Source organism: Ostreococcus lucimarinus, chromosome 19, assembly GCF_000092065.1.
Source record: "Ostreococcus lucimarinus CCE9901 chromosome 19, complete sequence".
NCBI lineage: Eukaryota > Viridiplantae > Chlorophyta > Mamiellophyceae > Mamiellales > Bathycoccaceae > Ostreococcus > Ostreococcus sp. 'lucimarinus'.
In genome coordinates this window covers 49,475-74,999 of record NC_009373.1, presented here as the reverse complement: position 1 = coordinate 74,999, position 25,525 = coordinate 49,475, and the positions used below count along the sequence as shown (strand labels likewise).

Genomic DNA, 25,525 nt, shown 5'->3' with positions numbered 1-25,525 from the left:
AGGCGTCGAGAAGGTCCGCGGGCGTCGCGCGGGACGCGATCGGGCGTCGCGCGATCGCGCGTCGCGACGTGCGGCGCGCGGCCGACGGTCGGCGCGCTCGGACTTTTACCAATTATGTGTATATACACAATACGCATACGCCGTGTGTCCGAATATTCGGATACTACCAATTATAACCACAGACACAATACCCATACGACATGTTTCCGAATATAAAGTATATTTCTACGAAATATACGTATATAAAGGCCCTCGAATGATGGCGACGAGGGCGCGTTCGCGCCCTCGCCACGTCATCGCCGACACACGACGCCCGACGCCGCGCCATGCAGACGCTCTCCCGATCGGCGACGCTCGCCTCCAAGACCCACCTCTGCGGCGCCAAGTGCGCGTGCGCGCGGTGCGCTCGAGCGACGCGCTGCGCGACGACGCGCGACGACGCGACGAACCTAAACCCGCGACGAACGCGACGACTGACGCGCGCGCGAACGCCGGCGCGCGCGATCGCAGGTCGACGAAGACGTCCGCGCATCGCCCTCGCGCGGTCGCGGTGACGGCGGAGCAAAAGCAGGCGGTGTGCGTGCTCACGGGCACCGCGGGGGTGTCGGGCGTGCTCAAGCTGAGCCAGAGCGGCGACGCGCCGACGAAGGTCGTCGGCTCCATCACCGGACTCGCGCCGGGCAAGCACGGCCTGCACATTCACGAGTTCGGCGATACGACGAACGGGTGCATGTCCACGGGACCGCACTTTAACCCGAACAAGATGGATCACGGCGCGCCGACGGACGCGACGCGACACGCGGGCGACCTCGGCAACGTCGAGGCCACCGCGGGCGGGTGCGACTTCGTCATCGAGGACTCGCAGATTCCGCTGAGCGGGGCGAACTCGATCATCGGACGCGCGTTCGTGATTCACGAGCTCGAGGACGATCTCGGCAAGGGCGATAGCTCTGAGATCGGCACCCAGGGCAAGACGTCGAAGACGACGGGCAACGCCGGAGCGGTGCGTCGACGACGCGATTTCGACGCGATTTCCACGATCGCGACTCGACGCGACGCGATTTCGACGCGCGTTTAGGGTTTCGTTTTTCGCGCACGCGGCTTTCGACTGACGGACGATCGATCGCTTCGGTTTACGCGAGCGCAGCGCTTGGCGTGCGGCGTCCTCGCGTTGGCGCCCTCCGCGTGAGCGCCGCGAGCGCCTTCGCCTCGCGCGCGTCCATCGCGCGCGCGCAAATATCGATAAATCACGCCTCGTGATCGCGCGTTGTCATCGACATCGACGTCTCGCGCCTTTCTCTCCTCGCTTCGGCTTCGGCTTCGGCTTCGGCTTCGGCTTCGGCTTCGCCCTCGCCCTCGCCTCGTCGCGTCACACCTCGTCGCGCCCGCCCCGCTCGCGCTCGCGCGATGTCCGCGCGCAAACGCATCGCCGACGGCGCCCTCGCGCTCGCCGCGCGCGCCCGTCGCGCGCGCGCGGCGCCGCGCGCGCCGTCCGCGACCGCGACCTCGATCGCTTACCCTACCGCGCTCGCGACGCCCGCGCGCGCGCGCGCGAGCGCCGCGTCGAGCGCGTGGACGCGCAAGTCGTACTCCGTCCAACAGTTCGTCCACAGGGACACGCCCGAGGACAACGCCTCGCTGCCGTGGTCGTTCGACGAGGCGACCAAACCGAGGGTGGATGAAATCTTGGCGCGGTATCCGACGAATTACAAACGAAGCGCGATGATCCCGCTGCTCGATCTCGCGCAGCGCCAGAACGCGGGACACCTGTCGCTGTCGCTGATGAATCACGTCGCGGAGATCTGCGAGGTGGCGCCGATACGCGTGTACGAGGTGGCGACGTTTTATTCCATGTTTAATCGACAAAAGATGGGCAAGCTGCACGTGATGGTGTGCGGGACGACGCCGTGCATGCTGCGAGGCGCGCGAGACATCGAGCGCGCGCTGAGCGAATACATGGGGGTAGAGAAGTTTGAGACGACCAAGGATGGGATGTTCACGCTCGGGGAGATGGAGTGCATGGGGTGCTGCGTGAACGCGCCGATGATCGCCGTGGCGGATTACAGAGCGGGCGTCGAGGGGTACTCGTACAATTATTACGAAGACTTGACCCCGCAATCCGCCGTGCGCGTGTGCGAAGAGTTAAAGGCTGGGAAATCGCCGCGCGTCGGGTCGCAAACGCGCGATAAGGCGGAACCGCTCCCCGGGCAGACGACGCTCTTGGAGCCGCCGCCCGGGCCGCAGTGTCGCGACCTGAACAAGGTTCGCGCCGATCTCGAGGCCGCCGCCAAGGCCGCCGCCGAGGCCGCCGCCGCGGAGAAAAAGTGACGCGCGCGTCGTCTCGACCCGCCGTCCGCGATTCGCGTCGCCGCGGCTCCGGACGCGCGTCTTTGTAACACAACAACCACTCTCATAGCTTCAAACACCACTACAATGCGTACTCAAGCACCATACAATCACACCCAAAATCACCAACACGTTTTCGCGCCGTTCGAACCGCGCCCGCGGCCCGTCGACGCGTTCGCCGCACACGCGCGCGCGCGCCGCCCTCTCGCGACCCGCGACCGAGCGCGACCGACGCGCGCGCCCTCACTCGACGCCCGACGCCGCTCGCGCGCGCGAACGACGCGAAGAAACGACGAAGACACGCGATCCTTCGGCGCCGAATTCCGATCATCGCATCGTTTTGAATTTCAAATCTCTCGACCGCGCTCGCGGCGTCGGCGCGCGCGCGGGCGGCGATCGAACGCGCGCGCGGACGTCGATTAAAGATGGTTCGCGCGTCGCGAGCGCTCGCGGGCGCGCTGGCGATCGCGGCGATCGCGGCGGCGACGCGGGGCGCGATCGCGGGGTGCGAGTACTACACGAATTGCGGCGCGTGCGTCGCGGACACGTCGTGCGGATGGTGCGGACACGATCCGCACTCGCAGGGAGGGTACGGAGACGTGAACGCGGGCGATCACGTGAGCGGGCTCGTGAGCGGGGTGCCGACGCTCGTGGGAGGGGAGGGGCGGTACTCGACCTCGGGCGCGGCGGTGACGGGGGTGAACACGCGATTCACGCAGCAGTTTCACGGCGGGACGAAATCGGGGGCGAAGTTTTACGACATCGCGAACACGGCTGTGCATGAGGTGTTGGCGGTGCACAGCGATACGTCGATGACGCTGGCGCCGTCGCCGTCGCCGGCGGCGGTGTCGGCGGGCTCGGAGGTGGCGTTCGGCGTCGCCGCGCGAACGGGCACGGGCACGCTCGCCGCGAGCTCCACGACGACGGCGCGACCGAACAGTGCGACGACAGAAGCGTTGACAATCGATGGTACCAACACGGAGTTTTTGCAAGAGCTGAAGGTTGGCTACTGGATCGTCGTATACAAGGCGAACGACGTCGTCGATTACCGCGTCATCACAGCCATCGCCAGCGAAACGTCGCTCACCGTCGATTACAATATCACCGGATTCCTCACCGGTTTGGGTTCTTGGGGCTACGTCTCGTGCCCGCCGCGCATCGGTAAGCGAAACGTCGGTCTGGGGACGATTGAAACGTACCACAGTCAAGACACCTTGAACGCGGTGCACGGTACCGCCGTCATCGCCGAAAACACCAAACTCGCGTCGGAAACGCCGTACGAGGACGCGGGTCACTTGTCGGACGCCAGTGGAAGTGCGACGATGAGTTCTCATCGCATTCACGGTCGCGGTACGCGTTTCGAGTCGCAGATGGGCGCCTCGAGCACGTGGGCCGCCAAGTATCACACATCCGGGCCTTGGATGAGCGTTCAAATCAACGGCGACTGGGAAACGGTTCGAGTGAAAGAAATCGGCACGACGACGACGTTCGCCGAGTACATCATGGTGTTACACAACTCGTTCTCCGAGCCTCTTCTCAAGGCGACGCACTGGGAATGGTTCCCCATGCTCACCAAGGGCTACGGCACCGTTCGTTCGTACGGCAAGCGCGTCGTCTCCAACTCTTGGGACAACAAGGAACTCTTCGAAGACATCGACGGTACCGCACCAAGCGCGCCCGGTTCGCTCTCTTCCCAAGGCACGTACGGCGACACGCGTTTTTTGACGCAGTTGCGCACGGGATACACCATCACCGCGTGCGGGCAGACGAGAATGGTCAACTCGATTCAGTCCGACGTCGAGCTCACCATCGATCGTCCCTTCACGCTCGGGAACCGCGAGTTCGTCAAGAAGGAGAATGGGAGCGGCACGGCAACGATCACGACGCTGCACGTCCGCGGTTTGACGCGACTTCTTCCGCTCTGGCCTCGAGGCGTGACGGTGCAACTCGTGCACACGTCGGGCGCGAACACGGCTTCCCCCCACACCTACTCGTACACCACGTACTGGAAAAACTTCGCCAACTCTGGCGGCGCCGCGGGCGCCTACCACACCGCGTGGGTTGAACTGCAAGATTCAGGCGTGAGTTCCGGTATCGGCGTCTACGTCAAGTGGGATGATAAGACCGTCGACGTCGGTTCCGAGTGGCGACTCCACGTCGCCGACATTGAAAACTGTCGGTATTACATCTCCACCGAAGGCGAGCGGTACATGACGGACGACAACGCGAACCCGCCGATTTGCTACAACCACGGCAAGTGCGTTCCGGCGAACGTGGGTGACTCCCATCGGCCCGCAAAGGCGCTCACGCAAACGGGTGGCTTTACCCTCACCCACTCCGCCGGCACACTCGCTGGGGTCGGCAGCAAGTTTTTGACCGAGCTTCAACTCGGAGACATCGTGCGCGACGCCAACGCCAACGGGCCGGTCGACGCTCGCGTGACCGCCATCACTGATGATACCACTGCGACGGTGGTTTCGATCGACACTTTTGCCAACGCTTACTCCGGCACTGACGTCAAGGTGCTCAAGTGTGCGGGCGGGCGATTCGGCGATGGCGGGGGCGGGGGCTCGGGGGTCCACGACGACACTACTACCATCGTCGCGGACGACAACGCCGGGGCGTACTTGCGCCACCCTCTGCAAACCTTTTACCAAACTTGGTCGCACAAGTATTGCGAAATCGATCCGGGGTGCTGCGGTTTCCGTGTCTCCTCCGTCGTCGATCCTCAACAGTACGCGTACTACTATTTGAAGCCGGACATGGGCGACTACGACTTCCGCATCGCCGTGCACACCGTGAACGACAACCTCGATTTGTACACCACCGTCGGTACGACGCGACCCACGACTGGGTCTTACGGTCACACGTCGGTGCGCGAATCCGTGCCCTGGGCGCTTTCAGTCGGCGAATCCTTGGTGCTCTGCGCCGGCCCGGACGAGGGTGAAGCGAGCAGCGGGGAATTGAAGCAAGCCGTTCTCGGCGGGTACACCACCGACAGCTCGAAGTCAGCGTTTGCGTACGCGCGAGCGCTCGGACACTACATCCACAACGACGCGTCGCCGAATTGCGATCAACTCACGATCGGTATCATGGGCGATAACCGCTACCCGCAAACCGTCGGTGCGAGCGAATACAGCGCGAGATTTTACATGGAGTTTGACTTTCCAAACTTCGCGTGCGACGATTCCTTCGTCGACGACTCCAACCCTACCGGAACGCGTGAGGGCTCGGCGTGGGGTGGGAACAAGACGTGGATCAACAACTGCATTCAGCACAACCTGCGTTTTGCGGGCGATGCGTCGGTGGTGAAAAATAACGATGCGTCGCCCAAGTACGTCGTGCGACTGACCGAAGCGTTCGCGAGAACGAACGGTAACTCCGCCCTCGGATCTCCGTGGAAGTCGAGCGCCGATTTCCGCACCTCGCAGCGCGTCGGCGCCGTGTGGTGGCACCGCAAAGTACACATCTGGGATGGTTTCGAGACCAACTTTGAGTTCCAAATCACCAACCCCACGCAATGCGGCGGCGCGGATCAAATTTGCGACGGCGCCGACGGCTTTGCGTTCGTCATCTCTAACGACGATCGTCAAGAAACGGTGGACAGCGTGCACGGCAACACAGGCTGGGCGTGCACGTTCGACGACGCGTCCAATCCGCAACCGATTTCCGGCACAAGGTACAAGTTGTGCGGTGCGAGCGGGTCCTTGACCGACGGTGGCGGTTTCGTCGGGTGCCCGGGCGACGGTTTGGGATACGGAGAATCCACGCAAGTGGACTCGGCGGATTACGACGGCACGCCCGACATGTGCACCAACGGCTTGAAGAAGTCGCTCGCGGTGGAATTCGACACCTTCTACAACGTCGAGCGTCGTGATCCGAAGCAAGGAAAGCAACACTGGTGGATTAACGCCACCGAGTACGTGTCCTATAACGACAATCACCTGGGCGTCTTCATGACGACGGCGCCGTTTTACGACAACCAACCGTGGGGGAGCTCGGTGACCGACTTGAAAGCCGATCACAGCGATGACAGCGAAGGCATGCACTTCGGAAGCACGCCGAGCGTGCCGACGATGGCGGATGGTTTAGCGCACACGGTGAAGATTAGATACACTCGCGGGTTCACCACGGAGAAGGCGGGCACTGGGCAAATCACGACGACGCACACCGACGGCTCGACCGACAGACGTAAATTGGTTGGCTCGAGCACCAAGTTCAAAACCGAGCTGCGAACCGGTTTTGAATTCGGTTATGGCGGCCGCGTCAAGGCGAACGTCAAGGTGAAGATTAACCGGGACAAAACTCTCGACAGCTCGCGACAAGCCGTCGTCAGCGGCACGGCGGGTTTCGCCGACGACGGCGAAGCGACGCGCGTCATCAGCATCACCTCTGACACCGAAGCGCAACTCGAAAACACGGGCACGGCGACGTCTCCCGACAGACAAAGCTTCTTCGACATTCAACAACCGGCGTTCGATCCCAAGCAAGATTCGAACATCAATTACAACATCATCAAGGAGTTCCCCGGGGAGATTCAAGTCTTCATCGACGACATGGACCGCTACGTCTTCCAAGTCGCCGTGGAAGACAGAGACATGGCGAAGATTTTGGACACGGACGGCAACGCCTACATCGGTCTCACCGCGTCCACGGGCAGCAAGGGCTTCGCAAAGGTTGGCTACCAAGCCGCCGAGGTGCACCAAACCATGGACGTCCTCAGCTGGGGCTACTGCGCGTCGCCGGGATGCGTCCCGTACTAGTCCGACGCCGCCCTCGAGTACATTAAAATCAATCCGCCGCCTCGACGGCATAGCTCTTTTTCACATCAACATCGTATCAATCCATCGATTCGTCGACGTCACATCGCGCCTCGCGCGCGGTCGCCATGTCTCGCGCGCGCGACCTCGCCCTTCGCGCGCGAGGTCTCCTCGACGTCCTCGACGCCGTCGACCGCGACGTCGCGCCCACGCGCGCCCAGAAACCGGTCGTCGACCTCGACGCCCCCCTCCGCGCGTTCGTCGACGCGAGCGCGCGCGAAAACGACGCCAACACCTTGTCCCTCTCGCTCGCGCGCCGCGAGCGCGAGGTCGCGGCGCTGCGCGAGGCGCTCCGACGCGCCGAAGACGAGCGCGATGCGGCGCTGTCCGAGTCACGCGACGCCGCGCTCGAGCGGGACGACGCGACGCGACGGCGCGACGAAGCGGAGACGCGCGCGAACGCCGAGCGGGACGCCGCGGCGGACGCGTGCGAGGCGCTGCGGAGCGTCGCCGCGGGCGAGGACGCGTGGCGCGCGAAGAGCGAGACGTGGGCGCTGAAATATCGCGAGGAACGACGAATGCGAATGGAATTCGAACGCGCGACGGCGTCGGCGCGGGCGAAGGAAAAGAAGGCGGTCGAGGCGCGATGCGAGGCGCGGGTGTCGGAGTTGATCGAGGCGTTGGAGACGACGGAGCTGGCGATGGAACGCGAGCGAATGAGGACGCGCGAGAAGAGGTCCGAGGAGGCGAATGATGAGGCGGAGACGTCGCGAGCGAACGCTCGACTCGACGACGCGTTGAAGGTGGAGCGGGAGCGGACGACGCGGTTGGAGCGCGAGAACGGCGAGCTGCGGGGAAAAGTGCGCGCGTTGTACGACGCGAACGCGCAGATGAAATCGATGGCGGAGCGGGCGCGCGCGAGTCATCGCGAGGAGTTGCGTCGGAACGGCGAGCTGTCGCAGCGCGTCGTCGATTTGGAGCGGCGCGCGGAGGACGCGCGCGACGACGGCTTCAAGGCGGAGCGCGCGTTGAAGTCTCGCGTCGAGCGCGCGTTGGATGATTTGCAAAAGAGTCAGAGCGCGCTGATTTCAGAGTCCAAGGCTAAGTTTGAGTTCAAAGCGGCGTCAGAGCACGCGCGCGCGGAGCTGGAACTCGCCGAGGCGCGCGAGACGCGAGCGGTCGCCGCGCTCGCGGCGATGGAGAAGGAGAAGAACGCGCTCTACGCCGACTTCCTCTCGAAAAAGTCACAAAAATAGAAGATTAGCCGGCAACATTGTAAACGTAATAGACGGGCGAAAGCGCACTCATTCCTTGAGCGCGCGTCCCAAATCCACGAGACTGGCGCGCATCTGGCTGTGCATCGCGCCGAGCATGACTTCTCGAATCATGCGCGACGCGAAGCTCGTCGCGCGATCGATTTGCGCCACGCCGTGCATGCGAATCGCCAACGCGTCGTCGGATACCTCGCGCACGTCCGTGAAACCGACGTATTTCCGCAGTGTCGACGAATTATTATCGCATCCGCGCGTATCGACGTCGAACGTCACCGACAGCGTCTCGTCGTCGCGACGAATTCTAGTCGTCGTCACCGACTTCCCCGCGATCAGCGCCGAGTGTCGCCACTTACTCGTCTGTCGCACGATCGTTTCTTCGTCGCCGTCGTCGACGACGGCGCAATCGATTATCGACGACATCCTTCGCACGCACTCCTCGGCTTGACGCGCGTCTCGCGGACAAATCAGCGGCAGCACGACTTCAAACGCGCGCCGCGCGTCGACCCGCCGCGCGGGCACCGTCACCTCGTACGCCAACTCAACGCGCTCCAAATCCTCGTCCTCGATCGACGCGATCGCGCGTTCGGAACGCGCCGACGTCCTCGTCGCTCGCGGCGTCGCGTCCTCGTCCTCGTCCTCGCGAACCGGCTCCGGCAGCACCGTCCGCGCGCGTCGCACCGACGCCCGCCCGCGTCCCGCGCGCACGCGCACGCCGACGCCAAAGTTTCGAAATCGCGTCGACACGCGCATGTCGATCCGCGGCGCGCTTTCGCGTCCGCGTCGGCGCGTCGCGCGTCCTCGGGACACCAAACGACGTTTGTCGCGTCGAATTTTGTCGAATGTTGACGACGCGCGTCCCGAGCGCGCCTTCCGCGACGCGGACGACGCCGAACCGCGGACGAGGCCGCGCGGCGACGCGAAAACGCCGTCCGCGCCGCGCGCGCGTCGCCGCGCGCGCCGTCGCGACGCCGCCGCGCGAGATATTTTCCTCTCGACACAACACCCACCCTTAAGAGTCGCCGCACGCGCCGACGCGCGATGTCGGCCGACGTCGACCGCCTGACGTTCCGCGCCGTCGACGACGCCGATCTCGACGCCATCGCCGCGATGGAGGCCGCGAGCTACCCCGCGGACGAGGCCGCGTCCGCCGCGACGCTTCGCGCCCGCGCGACCGACGCGCGCGAATTCTTCATGGTCGCCGCGCTCGACGGCGCCGTCGTCGCGTACGTCTGCGGCACGCTCACCGCGCGCGACGCCCTGGACGCCGCGACGATGACCAATCACGACCCGCTCGGGCGGACGCTGTGCGTGCACAGCGTGTGCGCGTCGCCGAGCGCGAGACGCCGCGGCTTCGGCGGCGCCGCGCTGCGGCGCTACGTCGACGACTGGATCGGCTTCGCCGACGACCGACGCGACGCGCGCGTCTTCGGCGACGCGCGCGATCAAGTGCTGACGATCAGGTTGCTGTGCAAGCGCGCGCTGATCGAGTTTTACGAGCGTCGCGGTGGGTTTCGGTGTTTGGGCGAGTCAAGCGTGACGCACGGCCGCGACGCGTGGTTCGAGTGCGCGCGGCATCGCGACGAAGACGAAGCGCCGCCGCGCGGTGTAAAATAGCGTCATTTAAATTTATTCATTTATTCGGACGTCGAAACCGCGTTTTGCGACGCGAGATCGTCGCTCGCGCCGCGCGCCGCGCGGCGGCGTCGCCGCGTCGCCGCGCGGCGTCCCCGGAATCGCCCCAGATCGCGCCTCGGAGCGTCGCTCGCGCGGTTTCGCTCGTCGTCATGGCGGACGTGGATTTGGTGAAGAACATTTTTGGTTCCGACAGCGAAGACGACGACGACGGAGACCGCGTCGCGACGGAATCGCTCGAAAACCGCGACGATCGCGGGCGCGAATCCACGTTTAAATCGTCTTTAGAGCTCCCGGACGACGCGGAAAACGACGAGGACGACCCGGCGACGCGAGCGAAGGGCGAACCGTTGCGATTAGAGCTGCCGAGCGCCGAAGCGGGGCGCGAGACGATCGAGGACGAGACGAAGATTGCGAAATTGAGCAACATCTTCGGCGCCGAGCCCAAACCCTTCGACGCGGCGACGCATCGAGACGACGGCGAACGCGAGGAATTCGTCGACGTCGACGGCGTCACGCGCATCAGGACCTCGAACGAGAACACGGTGCGATGGAGGATGAATGAAAGCACGGGTGAGGCGGAGAGTAACGCGTATTACGTGCGATGGGACGATGGAACGACGCATTTGGTCGTCGGCGACGAGTACCTGCGATGCGACGAACGGGCGGTGGCGGACGCGGATTCGTTCTTGTACGTGCGGAAACAAGGGTTGATGAAGGCGCAGCGACGGTTGACGACAAAGATGACGTTTAATCCCGCGACGTTGGACTCGCGGACGCACAAGAGGTTGACGGCGGCGATCGATAAGAAGCACGGATCGAGGGCGACGCGGACGATGGCGTACGTGTCGCGCGTCGATCCGGAGCGAGAGAAGGAGGCGTTGGACGCGGAGCTAGAGCGCGCGGCGAGGGAGAGCGCGGCGTTGGAGAGGAAACAGGCGAAGATGATGCGGGAAGACCGCGAGCGGACGGGGATGTGGTCGGCGGGGGGGAGAAACGATCGCGGGTACACGGAGTCGTATTACGAACGACGCGACGACGCCGGCGGCGACGTCGACGCGGAAGGGGGCGCGGCGCGGATGGACGCCGATTTCTTAGAGGCCGAGGAGAACGATGGTGCGGCCGGTAGCGATGGTGCGGGCGCGATGGAACAGGACGTCGCCGCGGGCTCGTTGGACGAAGACGAAGACGAAGCCGTCGGCGCGCCCAAGGAGCGAAAGAAACGCGCGTTGGTCGTGGACGACGAGGAGGACGAATGAGAACGAATGATTTGTGATAAAACCTAAAGCTCGTGCGCACGCACGATTCTATAAACGCAGCTACTCTTTCCTCCTCGGCGCTTCACTCCTCGGCGGCGTCGAGCCACTCGGTCGGCCACCAACTCGGGGGCTCGACGCCGACGCGCGCGCCGTCGGCGATTCGAAACGCCGACCCTGGTTCGCCCGCAACGTGCGCGCGAATGAAACTCATGCGCGCGCGCACCAAACCCAAGACCGCGTCCTCGTCTTCGATCGCCGCGATGACATCACCCACGACGTCGCCGCGTTCGTTTACGATTTTTCCCCCGACGCTCGGCGCGCGCGCGCCGGGTTCGATCGCAACGAAAGGCGCGATGCGCTTGCGCACGACCCCTCGAAACCGCTGCCTCGCCGTGTTCTCTTGCCCGACGTAGCACCCTTTGGTGAAACTCACGCCGTTCAAAGCGTCGAAATTGCACTCGAGCGGTAACGCGTTCGCGAGCTCGCTCGCGCCCTCGGCGACGCCGAGCGCGATTCGCGTTCGCGCGTGCGCGTCCGCCACCGCGTCGCGCCACGCCGCGTCGGACGCGGGCACTATACCCCTAAACCCTAATTGTTCCAATCGCTCGTCCCTCCGCACCGCGCGCGCGCTCGAATCCCCGACGTCCGCGTCCGCGCTCGCGACGACGACGCGATGCTCGTTCGCGTCCTCGATCGTCACCCGTTTCCTCAGGCTCAGCATCCTGAGCGCGCGCAAAAATTCGCTCGACTTTTCTCGATCGACGTCCAATAAAAATTCATCCGATTCGCTCCCGGCGAGTCGAACGAACGCGTCGGCGAAGATTTTTCCCTTCGGCGTGAGCGTCGCGCAGTACGCCGCGTCGCCGCCCTCGCGCAGCGCGCGCACGTCGTTCGTCACCGCGCCCTGGTCGTCGCGTCAGTTTTGAAACGATGGCGATACGTAAACATCGAGCGCACCTGCAGAAACGCCGCGGCGTCCGCGCCGGCGACGCGCACGACGGCGCGCGTGTCCAACCACCCCTTGAAGGCGCGCAAAAGTCGACCGCTCGGACGCATCGCGCGCGATCGCGCGGTTCGCGCGTCTCGCGACGCTCGGCGCGCGCGTCGTCGACGTCGGCGTCGTCGCGGCGCGACGCGTCGCGGCGGCGTCGCGAGACGTCGAGGTGTGCGGGACGGGGACGCGCTCGGGACGCGCTCGGGACGCGGGACGGGACGCGCGATCGAAGCGCGCGGTTCGAGCTAGCGTGCGCCGGCGTTACAAGCGCGCTAATACATTTTTTACGATGGACGGCGCTCGATCACGCGTCGTCGACGTACTCGATCTCGACGCCGTCGTCCGGTTTGAACGCGCACGCGCCGTCGGCGTCTCGCGCGACGAGCGTAAACTCCCGCTCTAAATCCAACATCCCTCGCAGCGCCTCGCACGTCTCCAAGATCCCTCGACGCTCATCCTCGGTTTCCGCGCTCGTCGCCATGTGCGCGACGTGCGTCTCGAGATTGAACACGCACGCCGCGACGTGGTTGTACACCGAGTCCACCGCGCGCTTCGCGTCGCCGCCGACGTAAAAATCAATCTCCGGAATCTCCAGCGCCGTGTTCGGCGATTTCATGAACACTCGCCACAGATCCTCTCTGTTTCGCACCCGCAATCGCATGACGCGCGGTTTCGCCGCTTTTCCCGTCGCCGCCGGCGTCGTCACCTTGAAGACGTCCCGAAACGTCCCCGGCGTCAGTTCGCTCTCCACGCGCGAGATCACCACGTGCGGCAGTTTCCCGACGAAGGCGGCGAAATCGCTCTTCAGCGCGTCCTCGAACTCGTCCAGGTCCTCGTATCCGAGCTCGCGCGCGAGGTAGTCGCCGATGCCGGCGATCGGCAGCCACTCGCCCGGTTGGCTTCGGTACAGTTCCTCGAGCTCGACGACGACGCGCTCGATCTCCTGGTGCGAGACGTCGACGGCGAAGCCGTCGAGCATGGCGGCGCCGAAGCGCGCGCGCGAGGGGTCGTCCGCGGACGCCATGGCGCCGCGTCGGCGTGTGCGGCGTCGACGCGCGGCGAACCCTAAACCCTAAACCCTAAATCAGCGCCGCGCGCGGTGTAATTTCAACGCGCGACGCGGCGCCGAGCGGCGCCGACGCGCGAGGGTCGTCGTCGACGCGCGGCGACGCGAATCCCTCTTTTTCGCGCTCGCATCGCGCGAACCGTCACGCGTTCGCGTCCGCGTCGGCGCGGCTCGGCGCCGCGCCGCGCGCGCTCCAGCGTTCAAACTGCGCCTTGAACGCGCGCTCGGCGTTTCGCGGGTTCTCCATCGCGACGCGGAAGGCGTCGTCGAGCAGGAGCCTTCGAAACCGCAGGCAGTGGGGGTAGAGGATGAATTTCGCGTACTCCGGGCGCTCCCAGTAGCGCAGATAGCGGAGATACGCGATGAATCTGTCATCCCTGAGGACGCCCTTTGAGGCTAAGAAGTGGACGTAGCGCGGATTGGCGAGCGATTGCACGAACTCGAGCTCGACGGTGAAACGATCTTCGTTCGTGACGGCGTCGAGGGCGTCGGGGACGCGATCGGACATCGCGAGGGATGGGCGGCGTCGCGGTGTGCGGACGCGAGGCGAGCGTTCGACGAGGCGAGCGGCGATTGGAACGCGTCTAACGCGCGAGCGAGCGCTGGTTTAAAATAATAATTTACAATGGCACGCGCGCGGGCGCGGCGCTCACGTCGCGCTCGCGCGCTTGGACTTGATGGATTTGAGACGAAGCTCGAGCGCGGAGACGCGCTTGTCGACGGCGCGCGCGAGCGTCTCCAACGCGTCCACCTCGCCTTCGATGGCTAAGATCGCGTCTAACTTTGGTTTCATCGCCTCGTCCTTGGCTTTTAATGCGCCGATGAAGACGTGCAAGTCGGCGATGGATTCGCCGACGGCGTCGTACTCGCGAGCGGCGGTTTCGTTGGCGTTTTGGAGAAATCGAACCTCGCTCGCGGCGAGCGAGAGCTCGGCGTTGACGGTGTCGGCGATTTTGGTGAACGCGCGCGCGGCCATGGCTTGCGTGCGCGCGGATTCTTCTCGCTCGACGATCGCTGGCGCGGTCGAACCATCGTTCGCGGCGTCGCGTTTGGCGTTGGCCGCGCCGGGCCGCGCGCCGCGCGCCGCGCGCGCCGCCATGATTTCCTCTCTCCGTCGCGCCGCCCACGACAAAGTCTCGCGCGCCTCGCGGCGGCGAGTGCGTAAATATTCTTCGTCTTCGTCGCTCGCGAGCGCGCCGTCGCGCAAAAACGCGCGCGCGACGCCGATGAGAAACCCGGCGTCGTTGTTTGGCAAATCATCCGGCTTTACGTCCCCCGCCGCCGCCGCGCTCTTCTCGGACCGCCTCGCCTCGAGCCCGCTCTCGACTTTGTGCGACAACACGCTCGCGACGCCATCGCTGAACGAGTGCTGCCACGCTAAACAGCGTCCATCGCGCGTCGTCCACATTTCAATCTCCCCGTCTCCGCTCGTCGTCGTCGCCGTCGCGCCCTCGGGCAATCGCTCAATCCTCTGCGCGCGATTTTGATGCACCACCAGCGTCTCTCCCTTACCATCCATCGGTTCACCGTACGTCTCCCGCGCCTTGACGAACGCTTTCGATCGTCGCCACGCCTCCGTCGTCTTCATCGCCGTCGCCCCGACGACGTGTCCGCCGTTCGGAATCATCCCCACCGCCCCCCCGTTCGCCATCGCGCACAGGTACCCCGCGAACGTCATCGCTAATATTTTCACCTTTTTCTTTCCTCCGTCGGCGTCGCGCGTGTACTCGGGATGTCGATCGTCCGTCGCGCGTCGCAGCCACTCGCCCAGCGCTCGCGTCCACCGCGGCGTCCCGTTCGTGTCCCACTCCGCCTTGTGCGAGCTCCCCGACACCACCACGCCGTCGTACGTCGCGAACATCTCTTTCGACGGCAACTCGCCGTCGCACGCGCGGTAGTGGTGCCAGATTTCGTCGTCGCGGCCGAAAAGTTTGACGATGCACTGGGCCAAGCCGTGCCACCTCGCGTCGTCTTCGCAGTCGATCAGGGCGTACCGCGGGCGTTTTTCGGCGCTCTGCATGACGCCGAGCTTTGTCGACGACGCGTTCGTCGACTCGGCGTCGAAATATCGCGCGACGCGCGCGTCCGCGCGACGGTGTGCGGGGTAACACCCAGCGCGCCGCGGGACGACGCGAAGCGACGCGCGTCGAAGACGGATTTCATTCGTTTTACATCCGGACGCGTCGCGGCCGCGCTAAATCGCCATGCGATCGATCCTCACCAACGTTTCGCACGCCTCGAACAACTGCGCGCAGTTGGCCATCTGCTTGACGACGAACCCGGGAATCGCGAGACGCGCGAGCGCCGAAAACGTCAGCGGCCCGAGCGCGCGAAAACCGACGAACGCGGGATCCGCGCGCATCGCGTGCAAACACAGATACAGCACCTCCACGCTGACGCAGCACGCGCCCATAAATATCCGATTCCCGTAGTACCACCGCAACAGAAAGAAGGACTCGTCGCCGATGGATTTGTGACCGTCGGCGCCGATCATGAGCTGGACGTACGCGTGCGTCCAGTGCGACGCCACGTCCAGCGCCAGCAATCCCACGCACGTCGCGTACCACTCTCGATGCTCCATCGCGAGCACGACCAATAATCCCGACGTCGCCAGCCTATCGGTGATCATGTCCAGCGCTCGACCGAACTCGGAGCACTGATCGTATCGCCGCGCGAGGCGGCCGTCGAGCTCGTCGCACGCGAACGACGCGAAGTAACACAGCAGACACGTCCGCACGTCCGCGAACGCGGTCCTCAGGGCGCAGATCGCGAGCGCGATGCGGGCGTACCCGACGAGATTCGGCGCGTACGCGTACACGTTGGCGTGGCGCGAGAAGAAGGATGCGCGCGGCGCGTCGATTCGACCGCGCGGTCGCGTTCGCGTCGCGTCGTCGCCCTTGGACGCCGATTTCGCCGGCGCGCGCGCGCGCGAGCCGCGCGCGTCGGTCGAAGATGCTTTTTTGCGCGGAGGCATGACGCGCGGCGCGTCCGGGGCGCGTCGAGGAGTGCGAACGCGCGCGCGTTCGGCGCGTCCCCAAAAAGTGCAATTTCGCAATCCGCACTGTCGCGCGCGCTGGACGCCGTCTGGACGCGCCCGAGCGCGGTCGCGGCGGAGATGCGATCGTCGTCGACGTCGCGATCGACGCGCACGGACGCGCGCGCGCTCGGACGCGCCGCGCGGGCGCCGAATGCGAATCGACGAAACCCTCGGCGCGGAAACATCGCGACGCCGCGTCGCGCGACGCCCGCGGACGCGCTCGATGAGAAGCGAATGAGCGACGAGGAGTACGTCGCGTTGAAGCGGGAGCTGAGCTCGACGACGCTCGCGCACGGCGCGGCGCTGTCGGCGTACTGCCTGCTGGGGTACGGCGTCGCGCCGGGGCTGAGCGCGGCGCTCGGCTCGGCGGGCGCGCTCGGCTACCTCAGATTGCTCCAAGACTACGTCGACGGCGTCAGCGAGAGCTTAGAAAATGGGAACGTCAGCGAGGCGGATTACACGCGAAATTTGGTGTACGAACCGGTGACGGACGTGGGCGCGATGCTGAGCGGCGCGTTCGGCAAAGTCGGCGGCGTGTACTCGAGGGCGCTGCTGCAGAGACGACTGTTGGTGCCGACGGCGCTCGTCGTGTTCACGGCGTGCTGGAATCGGTTGGATTTGCCGTTTGATTTCTCGTACGGGGCGACGTTTTGTGGGTTTTTGTGCTATAAGACGGCGGTGTTGGCGAAGACTTGGGACATACTCAAGCCGTTGTTGTTGGAGGCGCCGCGAGAGCGGTGAGGGGGGCGCGCGCGAGCGGACGCGGTCGCGCGAGCGCGAGGCGCGCTCGCGGGCGGGCGAACGGGGGTTCGTTCGCTCGCTCGTTCGATCGATCGTTCGTTCGTTCGCGCGTGCATGCATGCATTCTAGTCGGTATCAATAGGCGAACGCGCGCGCGCGCGTTTCATTTAATATTCATTCGCACGGGGTTCCGTCGTTACTACGACTTCTATTCAATCACACCGAACGAACGTCTCGCCGTCGTCTAAGTAGCTAGATAGTCCGCGTCTCGCGCTCGCGCTCACGCGCGCTGCTTCACCGGTTCGGGGTTACCGAACGGATCCGCGCCCTGCGGCGGCGCGACGAAGACCCCCGTCGGGTGCTCGCCAGCCACCGCCGTCGGAAACGGCACCTCGCTCCCGTCCAGCGCCGGCGGTTTCCGCAGGCTGTCTCTGATCTTCACCGCCATTCCGGCGTTCCCCGGGACTTGTCCCTTGACGTACACCAAATTCTTCTCCGTGTCCACCTTGTACACGTACGCGCTCTGCACCGTGCGCGTCCTGCCGCCCATCCGACCCGCCATCTTCTTCCCCTTAAAAACTCGCCCCGGGTCCTGGCACTGCCCGATGCTCCCGTGCGCGCGATGCTTCTTCGTGTTCCCGTGACTCGCGGGCTGTCCCGAGAACCCCCACCGCTTCATCGGTCCCTGAAACCCTTTCCCCTTGGTCACGCCCTGCACGTCCACGTACTGCCCCGCCGCGAAGTGCGCCGCCGTGATCGCCGTCCCCGGCGCCAGCACCCCGTCCGCGCTCGTCCGAAACTCGCACAGCGCTCTCTTAATGTTCGTTTTCCTTCGCACAAAGTACCCCAGCTCCGCCTTGGTCACCTGCTTCGGCTTTCGGCTTCCGTATCCCACCTGCACCGCGTCGTACCCGTCCGCCCCGCTCGACGTCTTCGCCGCCACCACCTCGCAATCGTCGATCCACAGCACCGTGAGCGGGATCCTCGTCCCTCGCGCGTCCCAATCGCACGTCATCCCGGTCTTGATCGCCACCGCGCCGGTCCTTCGGCGCGCCTCTCGCGTCGCCGCGCGCGTCGCGTTCGCCCTTCGGTGCGCCGCGTCCACCGCGCGCGCCGACGTCGCGTACGTCGCGCGCTCGACCGCGTTCGATCGCGCCGAGCGTCGATCGCGCGCGATTCCCGCGCTCGACGGTCGAGGCGCCGCCGCGCGCGCGCTCGCGAGGCGATGATTCGCCGACGCGACGAGTTGCGGCGGCGACGGAAATCGCGCGCGCGGCGACGCGAGCGGCGCGCCGATCGCGCGGCTCGGCGCGACGAGCGCGGCGACGCGCGTCGCCGCGCGCGCGCAGGCGCGACGAAGCATGACGGCGCGCGCGCGCGTCTCGGCGTCGTGTGCGGACGCGCGCGCGCGATCGGGGCGCTCGTTTTACCCAAAATCTACATCTACATAGTACTAAAAAGTGTACAATACGTAAATATAGGGTTTATGATACATCACGACGGCCCGACGCGACGCGATTCGCGTCAGAGCGCGACGGCTCGCGACGCCGCGCTTTGCGCGATCGCGAATCGCGATCGCGAATCGCGTCGAACGCGATCGCACGCGAAAAATACTCGCGCGCGGGCGTCTCGAACCGCGTCGCGACGACGCGAGACGACGAAATGCGACGACGCGAACGCGATGATTGCGACGACGCGGCGACGAATTCGACGACGCGCGACGCGCGCGACGACGACCCGACGTCACCGATCGGCGACGATTACGAACGCATGCTGAGCGATGATCTGGGACGCGCGACGGCGCGCGACGAGGCGCCGGTGACGAAAAAGATTGAACGATGGGTGCGCGCGCTCGGCGCCGCGGGCGACGACGGCGCCGCGGGCGACGACGGCGACGACGGACGACGCGCGCGCGCGAACGACTCGAGCGCGACGACGGCGGCGGCGATGGACGCGCGGAAAATGATGGACGAGATGTCGCGCGCGCGAGACCACGGGGTGCAGGAGACGGCGGTGGACGAGGAGGATTTGGACGCGGACGTCGACGGCGGCTTGCGAGAACGCGAGGCGGCGCGGCGGTTGGAAAAGTACGGCGCGAACGATTGGGCGACGGGCGAGGATGGGGACGACGGCGCGCGGGCGCGGAAGGCGAGCGCGGGGGGGGGGGACGCGGGACGCGCGCGCGCGCGGTTCGCGCGGTTTCTGCGCGCGGAGATTAGGAATCCGACGGCGCGGGTGTTGGCGACGGGGGCGGCGTTGGAATTGGCGCAGAGTTTTAACGCGCGCGTGCACGACGATCCGACGTTCAACGCGATGATTTTGTTGGGGTTGGTTTTCGGTAACGCGTGGGTGTCGCACGTCGAGAGGGAGGACGCGGTGCGGGCGAGTCGGGAGTTGGCGGAGCTCGTGGACGCTCGAGCGACGGTGACGAGATCGGGGACGTCGCGCGTCGTCGACGCGCGTTTTCTCGTGCCGGGAGACATCGTCACGCTCACGCCCGGGTGTGCGGTGCCCGCGGATTGCGTGTCGTGCGGACCGCAGACGTTGGTTTTGGATAATTCTTTGATCACGGGCGACAGGCACACCGTCGACGTCGCGAAGGGCGAACCGTTGTTCACGCGAGGCGTCGTCAAGCGCGGCTCCGCGAGAGCGATGGTGGTGCGCACCGGAAAACACACATTCGCTGGGCGCGCGGCGCGCGTGATGCGAGCCAGAGATTCATCTCGCAAGGAAATGTCCGCGTTCGACGCGAACGTGTCCATCGTCACGCGCTCGTTCGCGGTGGTCGGATGCGCGTCCTCGCTGAGCGTATTCTTGTACCTCATCGTGGGGGGGAAGGACTTCTTCCGCTCGCTATCGTTTGCGGTCATTCTTTTGATCATCAGCACACCTTTGGCGATTCGAACGATCGTGCACACGACGACCTCTTTGGGCGTTCGCGCGTTGGCGAAAAAATCGTGCATCGTCGCGCGCGCGCGCGTCATCGAAGATTTGGCTCTCATGAACGTCTTGTGCGTCGATAAAACCGGAACGTTGACTAAAGATGCCGCAAAACTGAGCTCGATCGTTCCCACGGTGCCTTTACTCGAGGGTGTCAGCGAAAACGACGTCATGACGGCGGCGGCGATGGGAACGCGATGGAAGGAGCCGCCGACAAACGCCGTGGACGCGATGATTTTAGACGCCTTTGACGTCGCGCGACACTTGGAAGGGAAGTTCGAACTCGTAGAGCATCGACCTTTCGATGTCTCGGCAAAGAGAAAATTCAGTGAAAGCATCATCCGTCGAGCGAACGACGGATCGACGTTTCGCGTGATGAAGGGCCCGATCGACGTCGCGCTAGAAAAGTGTGTCAACCGCGAGAGCGCGCAAGCCATCGTCGACGACGCGCTCGAGCAGTTGCAATCTCGCGCGGCGGCGGGAGTGATTTCTCGCGCACTCTTGGTGGCTTGTTCGAAAACCCACGACGATTCGTACGTCGGTCTGGGTTTGATTATGTACGACGACGTGCGTCGCAAGGACGCGCACGAGATGCTGCACGCGATGCAATCGCTCGGCGTCGACGTAAAAATCGTCACTAGTGATGTCGCTCGGGTCGCGCGCGTGGCGTGCGATAAGATTGGTTTCGATCTGAGCGAGAATTCTGACGGAATCATCCACACTCCGAGCGATGTACCGTACGTGCCTCTTCGCGCGAGCGTGCTGAGCCCGGCGCACTGCGACAAGCTCGATCGCATGAAGGCTTACGCCGAAATGCTACCCGAGGACAAGCACGCGCTGGTGAAGGCCCATCGCGCTAAGGGTGACATCGTCGGTTTAGTGAGTGATGGCGCGAGCGATAGCGCGGCGCTTCAGCTCGCACATGTGGGAGTGTCGATGAATAACGCTAGCGACGCCGCGCGATGCGCGTCCGACATCATATTAGCCGCGCCGTCGCTCGCAGCCTTGGCGCACGCGGTTCTCTCTGCCCGAGTGATGTTCGCGCGCGTGCGTGAATACATTGTATTTCGTGCGACGTGCACGGCGCACGTCTTGGGATTTTTTGTATTTGGCGCCCTCGTGGTGAGTCCAAAATCTTTCGACGTCTCCGCGCCGGATACGTTTACGCTCCCAGTCATCGCGTTGTGCGTCAACGCCGCGCTCAATGACGTTGTCGTCATCGGCACCGCGTACGACCACACCTCACCGAGCCGTTTACCAGAGCGTTGGAATTTACTTCCGCACGTCTTCGTCAGCGCGGCGAGCGGCTTCACGGCGTGTTTCACGACTCTGGCGTTACTGCGCGTGGCGCTGAGCGCTCGATTACCGTACGGCGAGGTGCAAACCTGTGTGTTTCTCAAGCTCACGCTCACGGACGCGATGACGGTTTTCAGCGCTCGTGCGCACAAGTCGTTCCTCGAGCGACGCCCAGGGGGGCTAGTTTTGGCTGCGTTCGCCACGTCATTGACGATGAGTTGCTTGTTGAGCGCGAATTGGCCCTTCATGGCGTTGGCGTCGATTTCGTGGGCGCGCATCGCGTTTGTGTTTGTCTTCGCCTTGTGCTCGTTCGCGCTGCAAGACTTTGTGAAAACATTGACGTATCGCGCGTTGTTGCGCGCCGGTTGGATGGAAAACGTGGGCGTCGTGAGCGCTGGGGAGTGCGCTCGGATATCTCGTGCGGTGGATCGCGCGGCTCCGAAGACGTCTACGTCTCCGAACGTTTCGAGCGGCGCGCGCGCGACACCGACACCCCTTCGTGCAAAAGCGTACGACGAAGAAGAGACGATAATCGAGCGACGTCCGTTATTATCGGATTCCGAAGACGACGGGTTCGAAAACGACGATGAATCCGACATTCAATCCATCGTCGACGACGAATTTTACAGCGACTACGGCGGCGACGTCACCGCCACCACGGCGACGTCCGTGGACGACGGGTCGAACGCGCCCGAACGCATCGCCGAAATGTTGGAGCAAGAGCACGACACCGCAAAACACGAGCGACTTCGTCGTACGCCCGGGTATTGCATGGCGACGTTTTCAGACGTGCAATCCATCACTGAATCGCACGACTGGTGGAAGACGTTCGCGTCGCTTCAGCGCGAACGCATCCGCGAACACGTCGACGACGGGGAGGACGGCGATATTGAGAAAGCTTGGGCGCGCGGCGAAAGTGACGTCGACGCGAGCGACGTGGCATCCGTGACGTCTTCAGTGTACGCCAACACGACGGTGCGTCAGTCGATCCCATCCGACGCGCTCACGGCGCTCGAAATGGCGTGCGGCGTCGGCACGTTTTCTGCGGCGTTGTGCCGCCATATCGCGGACGCCACGCGCGAGGCGATGATGTCACCGTTGATCGATCCCGCGATGGAACGCTTATACGTCAGCGTCGATCTACTGGATGTCTCCGCGGTGGCGTTGCACACGGCGGCGACGTCGCTCGTGCCGCCGTTTAGAGTCGGCACGCTCCATCGCGGATCGACGACGACGTTCGTGCCTCCGCAGGATTACGCGGACGCGCTGACGCAGGACGACACTCGCGACGGCGGCGGTGCCGCTGACCCTTCGATCGGCTACGACATCGTGTACACCGCGCACGGATTCGCGACGACGCCTCGCGGGAAATTACACTCCGCGCTGCGAAATTTCCGCAAGTCGCTTCGACCCGGCGGTTTGGGGTTCATCGCCGCGGCGACGGAACAAAGTCACGACGCCAAATTTTTCGCCATGTACCACGCCGAGAAGAAACGCCGCGGTGAACGACGGTCCCACGACACCGCGCCCGCCGACGACGTCTTCTTGACGTGCGCCGAACAAATTTGCGACGCGCTGAGCGCGCTCGGCGCGTCGTACAACGTCGAGGTGAAGTCTCACGTCACCGCCGTCGCCGTCGAAAACTTGGAGCCTTACTTGCACGGCGTCGCCATGGACGACGCGTTGAGTTTAGACACCATGATGTCGAGTTCGGCGTCTTTGGGGGCGTACTTGGCGAGCTGTCTGAGCGGCGACGGAACGGTGTATCGCTTCCCGCAGCGCGTCGCGCACGTGACGCTGTAGACGGCGACGCGACGTAGTCTTATTAGGACGCTTAGCGTCGATTTAGTGGATAGCTACGTAGGTAATTACACGCGCCGCGCTCACTCGCGCCCCCCCCCACCCCACGTCCCCGACGTCTTCGTCGCCACCACCTTCCCTCCCTCGCCCGAGCCCGCGTACGGCTTCACCAAGTCGCACAGCAACGAATCCCGCGTGTTCGCCCCCGTGTACGGATTCGTCCCCGACGCCCGTTCGCACAGCGACAGCGTCTGATACCGATCGATCACCGCCTCCGTGAAGTCCGCGTTCGTCGCCACCACCTCCCCCAGATCCGCCCGCACGAAATTCGCCCCCACGAACACGCTATTCGTGAAATCGCTCCCTCGCAGCAGCGCGTAATCGAACATCGCGTCTGAAAAATCGGCGTCTCGCGCGTCCACCCCCGGCATCACCGCTCGACTGAACACCGCCCCTCGCGCGTCGCTCTCCCGCAGATCGCTCCGTCGCAAATCCGCCTCGGCGTAGATCGCCCCTCGCAGGTCCTCTCGCCGCAGATCCTCGCCCGCGTGTTCGGATTTCGATTCCAGCACGACGTCGCGCGCGCGCGGCTTCAGCCTCGACGGCGCCGCCGGCGTCACCACCGACGCCGACCCCTCGACCGCCTCCATGAACGCCGCCTCGCACGCCGGCGGCTTTAGAAGTTCGCATCGCGTCGCCGCGACCGTCGCGAGCGCCACGAGCGCCATACGCGCGTCGAATCTTTGCGCCGAATCGACGTCGTCGCTCGGTCGCGCGTCGAATCTTCGCGTCGCCGCGACGCGCGACGCGCTCGAGCGCGACGCGCGAGGGACGGGGCGCGACGTCGCGACGCGCGTCGCGGCGCGCATTCGACGTCGACGCGTCGGCGCGTCGCGTCGTCGTGTGCGGCACTGCGCGACGCATCGATCGATCGATGGGCGACGACGATCTCGCGCGCGGCGACGCGCTCTGCGCCGCGGCGGCCAAGAAACTCAGGGTGCGACGCGCGCGCGCGAGCGCGCGATCGGACGCGCTCGAGCGGCGCGAACGCGCGCGCTCGACGCGAACGATCGACGCGAATGAATGAATGAATGAATGCGAACGAACGAACGAACGAACGAAGGAACGAAGGACGACTGACGACGGCGCGACCGACTGAACGACGACGACAGAGCGTTGGATTCTTCAGCGCGATCACGGGCGCGAACAGGCACGAGGAGGCGGCGGAGCTGTACGAGCGCGCGGCGACGTCGTTTAAGCTGGCGAAGAGCTGGCGAAGAGCGGCGGACGCGTACGAGGCGCTGGCGACGTGCAGAGCGACGACGAAGGAGACGCACGACGCGGCGTCGGCGCACGTGGACTGCGCGCAGATGCTGAAGAAGTGCGGGGCGAACGAGGAGGCGATCGGACACTACAGGGAAGCGTCGAACGCGTACGCGCGATTGGGACGACTGGCGCAGGCGGCGAAACATTTGAAGGAGATCGGCGAGACGTACGAGAGCCTGGGGACGGCGGAGGGGGATGAACGCGCGGTGGAGGCGTTCTCGAGCGCGGCGGATCTGTACGACGGCGAGGGCGACTCGGGACGGACGACGGGGAATAATTGTAAACTGAAGGCGGCGACGCTGCTGGCGAGCAAGCTCGATCGATTCGAAGAGGCGACGGAGATTTTTGAGGACGTCGGACGCGCGTCGTTGAATAACAATTTACTGCGGTTCTCGGTGAAGGGGTACTTTTTACAGGCGGGGATCTGTCGATTGTGCTGGAACGACGCCGTCGGGGTGCTGAACGCGTGCGAGCGATACGAGGAGAGCGACCCGGCGTTCGCGTCGTCGCGCGAGCGCGATTTGTTGGTGAATTGCGCCAAGGCGTTCGAGGCGGGCGATCAAGACGCGTTTTCGAGCGCGGTGGCGGAATTCGACTCCATGTCCAGGCTCGACGGTTGGAAGACGACGATGCTATTAAAGGCTAAGAAGCGCATCGTCGCCGCCGTGGAAGCCGAGGAGGACGATCTCACGTGATTTGACGGTGTTTGTAAAGAAATCGATCGTCGTTTTCATCGATTCGCGCCCGCGCGCGCGACTCGTCTAATCGTGTCTGTCGATCAACACGCGGTGATGACTGCGCTTGCGATCGAGCGCGTACTCGCCCGGACGTAACAGCACGACGGGCATCGTGGCGTTTCGCAAACAAAAATTCGCCACCGATCCGACGAAGAATCGAGCGAGCGCGCCTCGATTGTGCGTCGCCATCACGATCACGTCCGCGTCGATCGCCTCCGCGACGGCCGTGATGAGTTCGCCGACGGCCACGTTCCCCTGCGATCCGCACGTCAAATCGACGAGGTACGGCGTCTCGCTCTCGCGCAACATTCGTCCAA

The 25,525-nt window shown here is 64.7% G+C and overlaps 17 protein-coding genes across 17 annotated transcripts; 8 read left to right on the top strand and 9 right to left on the bottom strand.

Annotated features, from left to right (window-relative positions):
* Nucleotides 1-326: 326 nt before the first annotated feature.
* CSD1 (predicted protein) lies at nt 327-1,189 on the top strand (the record flags this gene model as incomplete). The annotated part of the gene is made up of 3 exons (XM_001422393.1): nt 327-385; nt 511-1,003; nt 1,148-1,189. The coding sequence occupies 3 exons, from the start codon at nt 327-329 to the stop codon at nt 1,187-1,189; spliced, it is 594 nt and encodes a 197-aa protein (XP_001422430.1).
* Nucleotides 1,190-1,608: 419 nt separating this feature from the next.
* OSTLU_7050 (predicted protein) lies at nt 1,609-2,259 on the top strand (the record flags this gene model as incomplete). Its single annotated transcript, XM_001422392.1, has 1 exon — nt 1,609-2,259. A coding segment is annotated over one exon (651 nt), but the record flags the coding sequence as incomplete, so codon positions are not given.
* A 643-nt stretch (nt 2,260-2,902) lies between these two features.
* OSTLU_18871 (predicted protein) lies at nt 2,903-8,362 on the top strand (the record flags this gene model as incomplete). The annotated part of the gene is made up of 3 exons (XM_001422391.1): nt 2,903-2,905; nt 2,931-7,043; nt 7,430-8,362. 3 exons carry the CDS (start codon nt 2,903-2,905, stop codon nt 8,360-8,362), a joined length of 5,049 nt encoding a protein of 1,682 aa, XP_001422428.1.
* Nucleotides 8,363-8,410: 48 nt separating this feature from the next.
* On the bottom strand, nt 8,411-9,130 carry OSTLU_28555 (predicted protein; the record flags this gene model as incomplete). Its single annotated transcript, XM_001422343.1, has 1 exon — nt 8,411-9,130. One exon carries the CDS (start codon nt 9,128-9,130, stop codon nt 8,411-8,413), a length of 720 nt encoding a protein of 239 aa, XP_001422380.1.
* Nucleotides 9,131-9,487: 357 nt separating this feature from the next.
* Nucleotides 9,488-9,994, top strand: OSTLU_18870 (predicted protein; the record flags this gene model as incomplete). Its single annotated transcript, XM_001422390.1, has 1 exon — nt 9,488-9,994. One exon carries the CDS (start codon nt 9,488-9,490, stop codon nt 9,992-9,994), a length of 507 nt encoding a protein of 168 aa, XP_001422427.1.
* A 129-nt stretch (nt 9,995-10,123) lies between these two features.
* PAFB3501 (predicted protein) lies at nt 10,124-11,297 on the top strand. The gene has a single exon (XM_001422389.1). It carries the CDS (start codon nt 10,165-10,167, stop codon nt 11,269-11,271), a length of 1,107 nt encoding a protein of 368 aa, XP_001422426.1. The 5' UTR covers nt 10,124-10,164; the 3' UTR covers nt 11,272-11,297.
* Nucleotides 11,298-11,353: 56 nt separating this feature from the next.
* On the bottom strand, nt 11,354-12,327 carry OSTLU_28552 (predicted protein; the record flags this gene model as incomplete). Its single annotated transcript, XM_001422342.1, has 2 exons — nt 11,354-12,175; nt 12,229-12,327. 2 exons carry the CDS (start codon nt 12,325-12,327, stop codon nt 11,354-11,356), a joined length of 921 nt encoding a protein of 306 aa, XP_001422379.1.
* A 242-nt stretch (nt 12,328-12,569) lies between these two features.
* On the bottom strand, nt 12,570-13,289 carry OSTLU_89617 (predicted protein; the record flags this gene model as incomplete). Its single annotated transcript, XM_001422341.1, has 1 exon — nt 12,570-13,289. One exon carries the CDS (start codon nt 13,287-13,289, stop codon nt 12,570-12,572), a length of 720 nt encoding a protein of 239 aa, XP_001422378.1.
* A 235-nt stretch (nt 13,290-13,524) lies between these two features.
* OSTLU_9356 (predicted protein) lies at nt 13,525-13,812 on the bottom strand (the record flags this gene model as incomplete). Its single annotated transcript, XM_001422340.1, has 1 exon — nt 13,525-13,812. A coding segment is annotated over one exon (288 nt), but the record flags the coding sequence as incomplete, so codon positions are not given.
* A 168-nt stretch (nt 13,813-13,980) lies between these two features.
* Nucleotides 13,981-14,307, bottom strand: OSTLU_42270 (predicted protein; the record flags this gene model as incomplete). The annotated part of the gene is made up of 1 exon (XM_001422339.1): nt 13,981-14,307. The coding sequence occupies one exon, from the start codon at nt 14,305-14,307 to the stop codon at nt 13,981-13,983; it is 327 nt and encodes a 108-aa protein (XP_001422376.1).
* Nucleotides 14,308-15,699: 1,392 nt separating this feature from the next.
* Nucleotides 15,700-16,152, bottom strand: OSTLU_7533 (predicted protein; the record flags this gene model as incomplete). Its single annotated transcript, XM_001422338.1, has 1 exon — nt 15,700-16,152. A coding segment is annotated over one exon (453 nt), but the record flags the coding sequence as incomplete, so codon positions are not given.
* Nucleotides 16,153-16,446: 294 nt separating this feature from the next.
* Nucleotides 16,447-17,109, top strand: OSTLU_94013 (predicted protein; the record flags this gene model as incomplete). Its single annotated transcript, XM_001422388.1, has 1 exon — nt 16,447-17,109. The coding sequence occupies one exon, from the start codon at nt 16,447-16,449 to the stop codon at nt 17,107-17,109; it is 663 nt and encodes a 220-aa protein (XP_001422425.1).
* A 415-nt stretch (nt 17,110-17,524) lies between these two features.
* Nucleotides 17,525-18,157, bottom strand: MRPL3 (Putative mitochondrial ribosomal protein L3; the record flags this gene model as incomplete). The annotated part of the gene is made up of 1 exon (XM_001422337.1): nt 17,525-18,157. A coding segment is annotated over one exon (633 nt), but the record flags the coding sequence as incomplete, so codon positions are not given.
* A 1,265-nt stretch (nt 18,158-19,422) lies between these two features.
* OSTLU_42210 (P-ATPase family transporter: proton) lies at nt 19,423-21,591 on the top strand (the record flags this gene model as incomplete). The annotated part of the gene is made up of 1 exon (XM_001422387.1): nt 19,423-21,591. A coding segment is annotated over one exon (2,169 nt), but the record flags the coding sequence as incomplete, so codon positions are not given.
* A 1,730-nt stretch (nt 21,592-23,321) lies between these two features.
* OSTLU_10544 (predicted protein) lies at nt 23,322-23,690 on the bottom strand (the record flags this gene model as incomplete). Its single annotated transcript, XM_001422336.1, has 1 exon — nt 23,322-23,690. A coding segment is annotated over one exon (369 nt), but the record flags the coding sequence as incomplete, so codon positions are not given.
* Nucleotides 23,691-24,079: 389 nt separating this feature from the next.
* On the top strand, nt 24,080-25,166 carry OSTLU_18863 (predicted protein; the record flags this gene model as incomplete). Its single annotated transcript, XM_001422386.1, has 2 exons — nt 24,080-24,142; nt 24,318-25,166. The coding sequence occupies 2 exons, from the start codon at nt 24,080-24,082 to the stop codon at nt 25,164-25,166; spliced, it is 912 nt and encodes a 303-aa protein (XP_001422423.1).
* A 66-nt stretch (nt 25,167-25,232) lies between these two features.
* On the bottom strand, nt 25,233-25,517 carry OSTLU_28542 (predicted protein; the record flags this gene model as incomplete). The annotated part of the gene is made up of 1 exon (XM_001422335.1): nt 25,233-25,517. The coding sequence occupies one exon, from the start codon at nt 25,515-25,517 to the stop codon at nt 25,233-25,235; it is 285 nt and encodes a 94-aa protein (XP_001422372.1).
* Nucleotides 25,518-25,525: the final 8 nt, after the last annotated feature.

Bases quoted from the DNA above. Each gene is read 5' to 3' on its own strand.
- PAFB3501 (XM_001422389.1), top strand. From the start codon at position 10,165: ATGGCGGACGTGGATTTGGTGAAGAACATTTTTGGTTCCGACAGCGAA.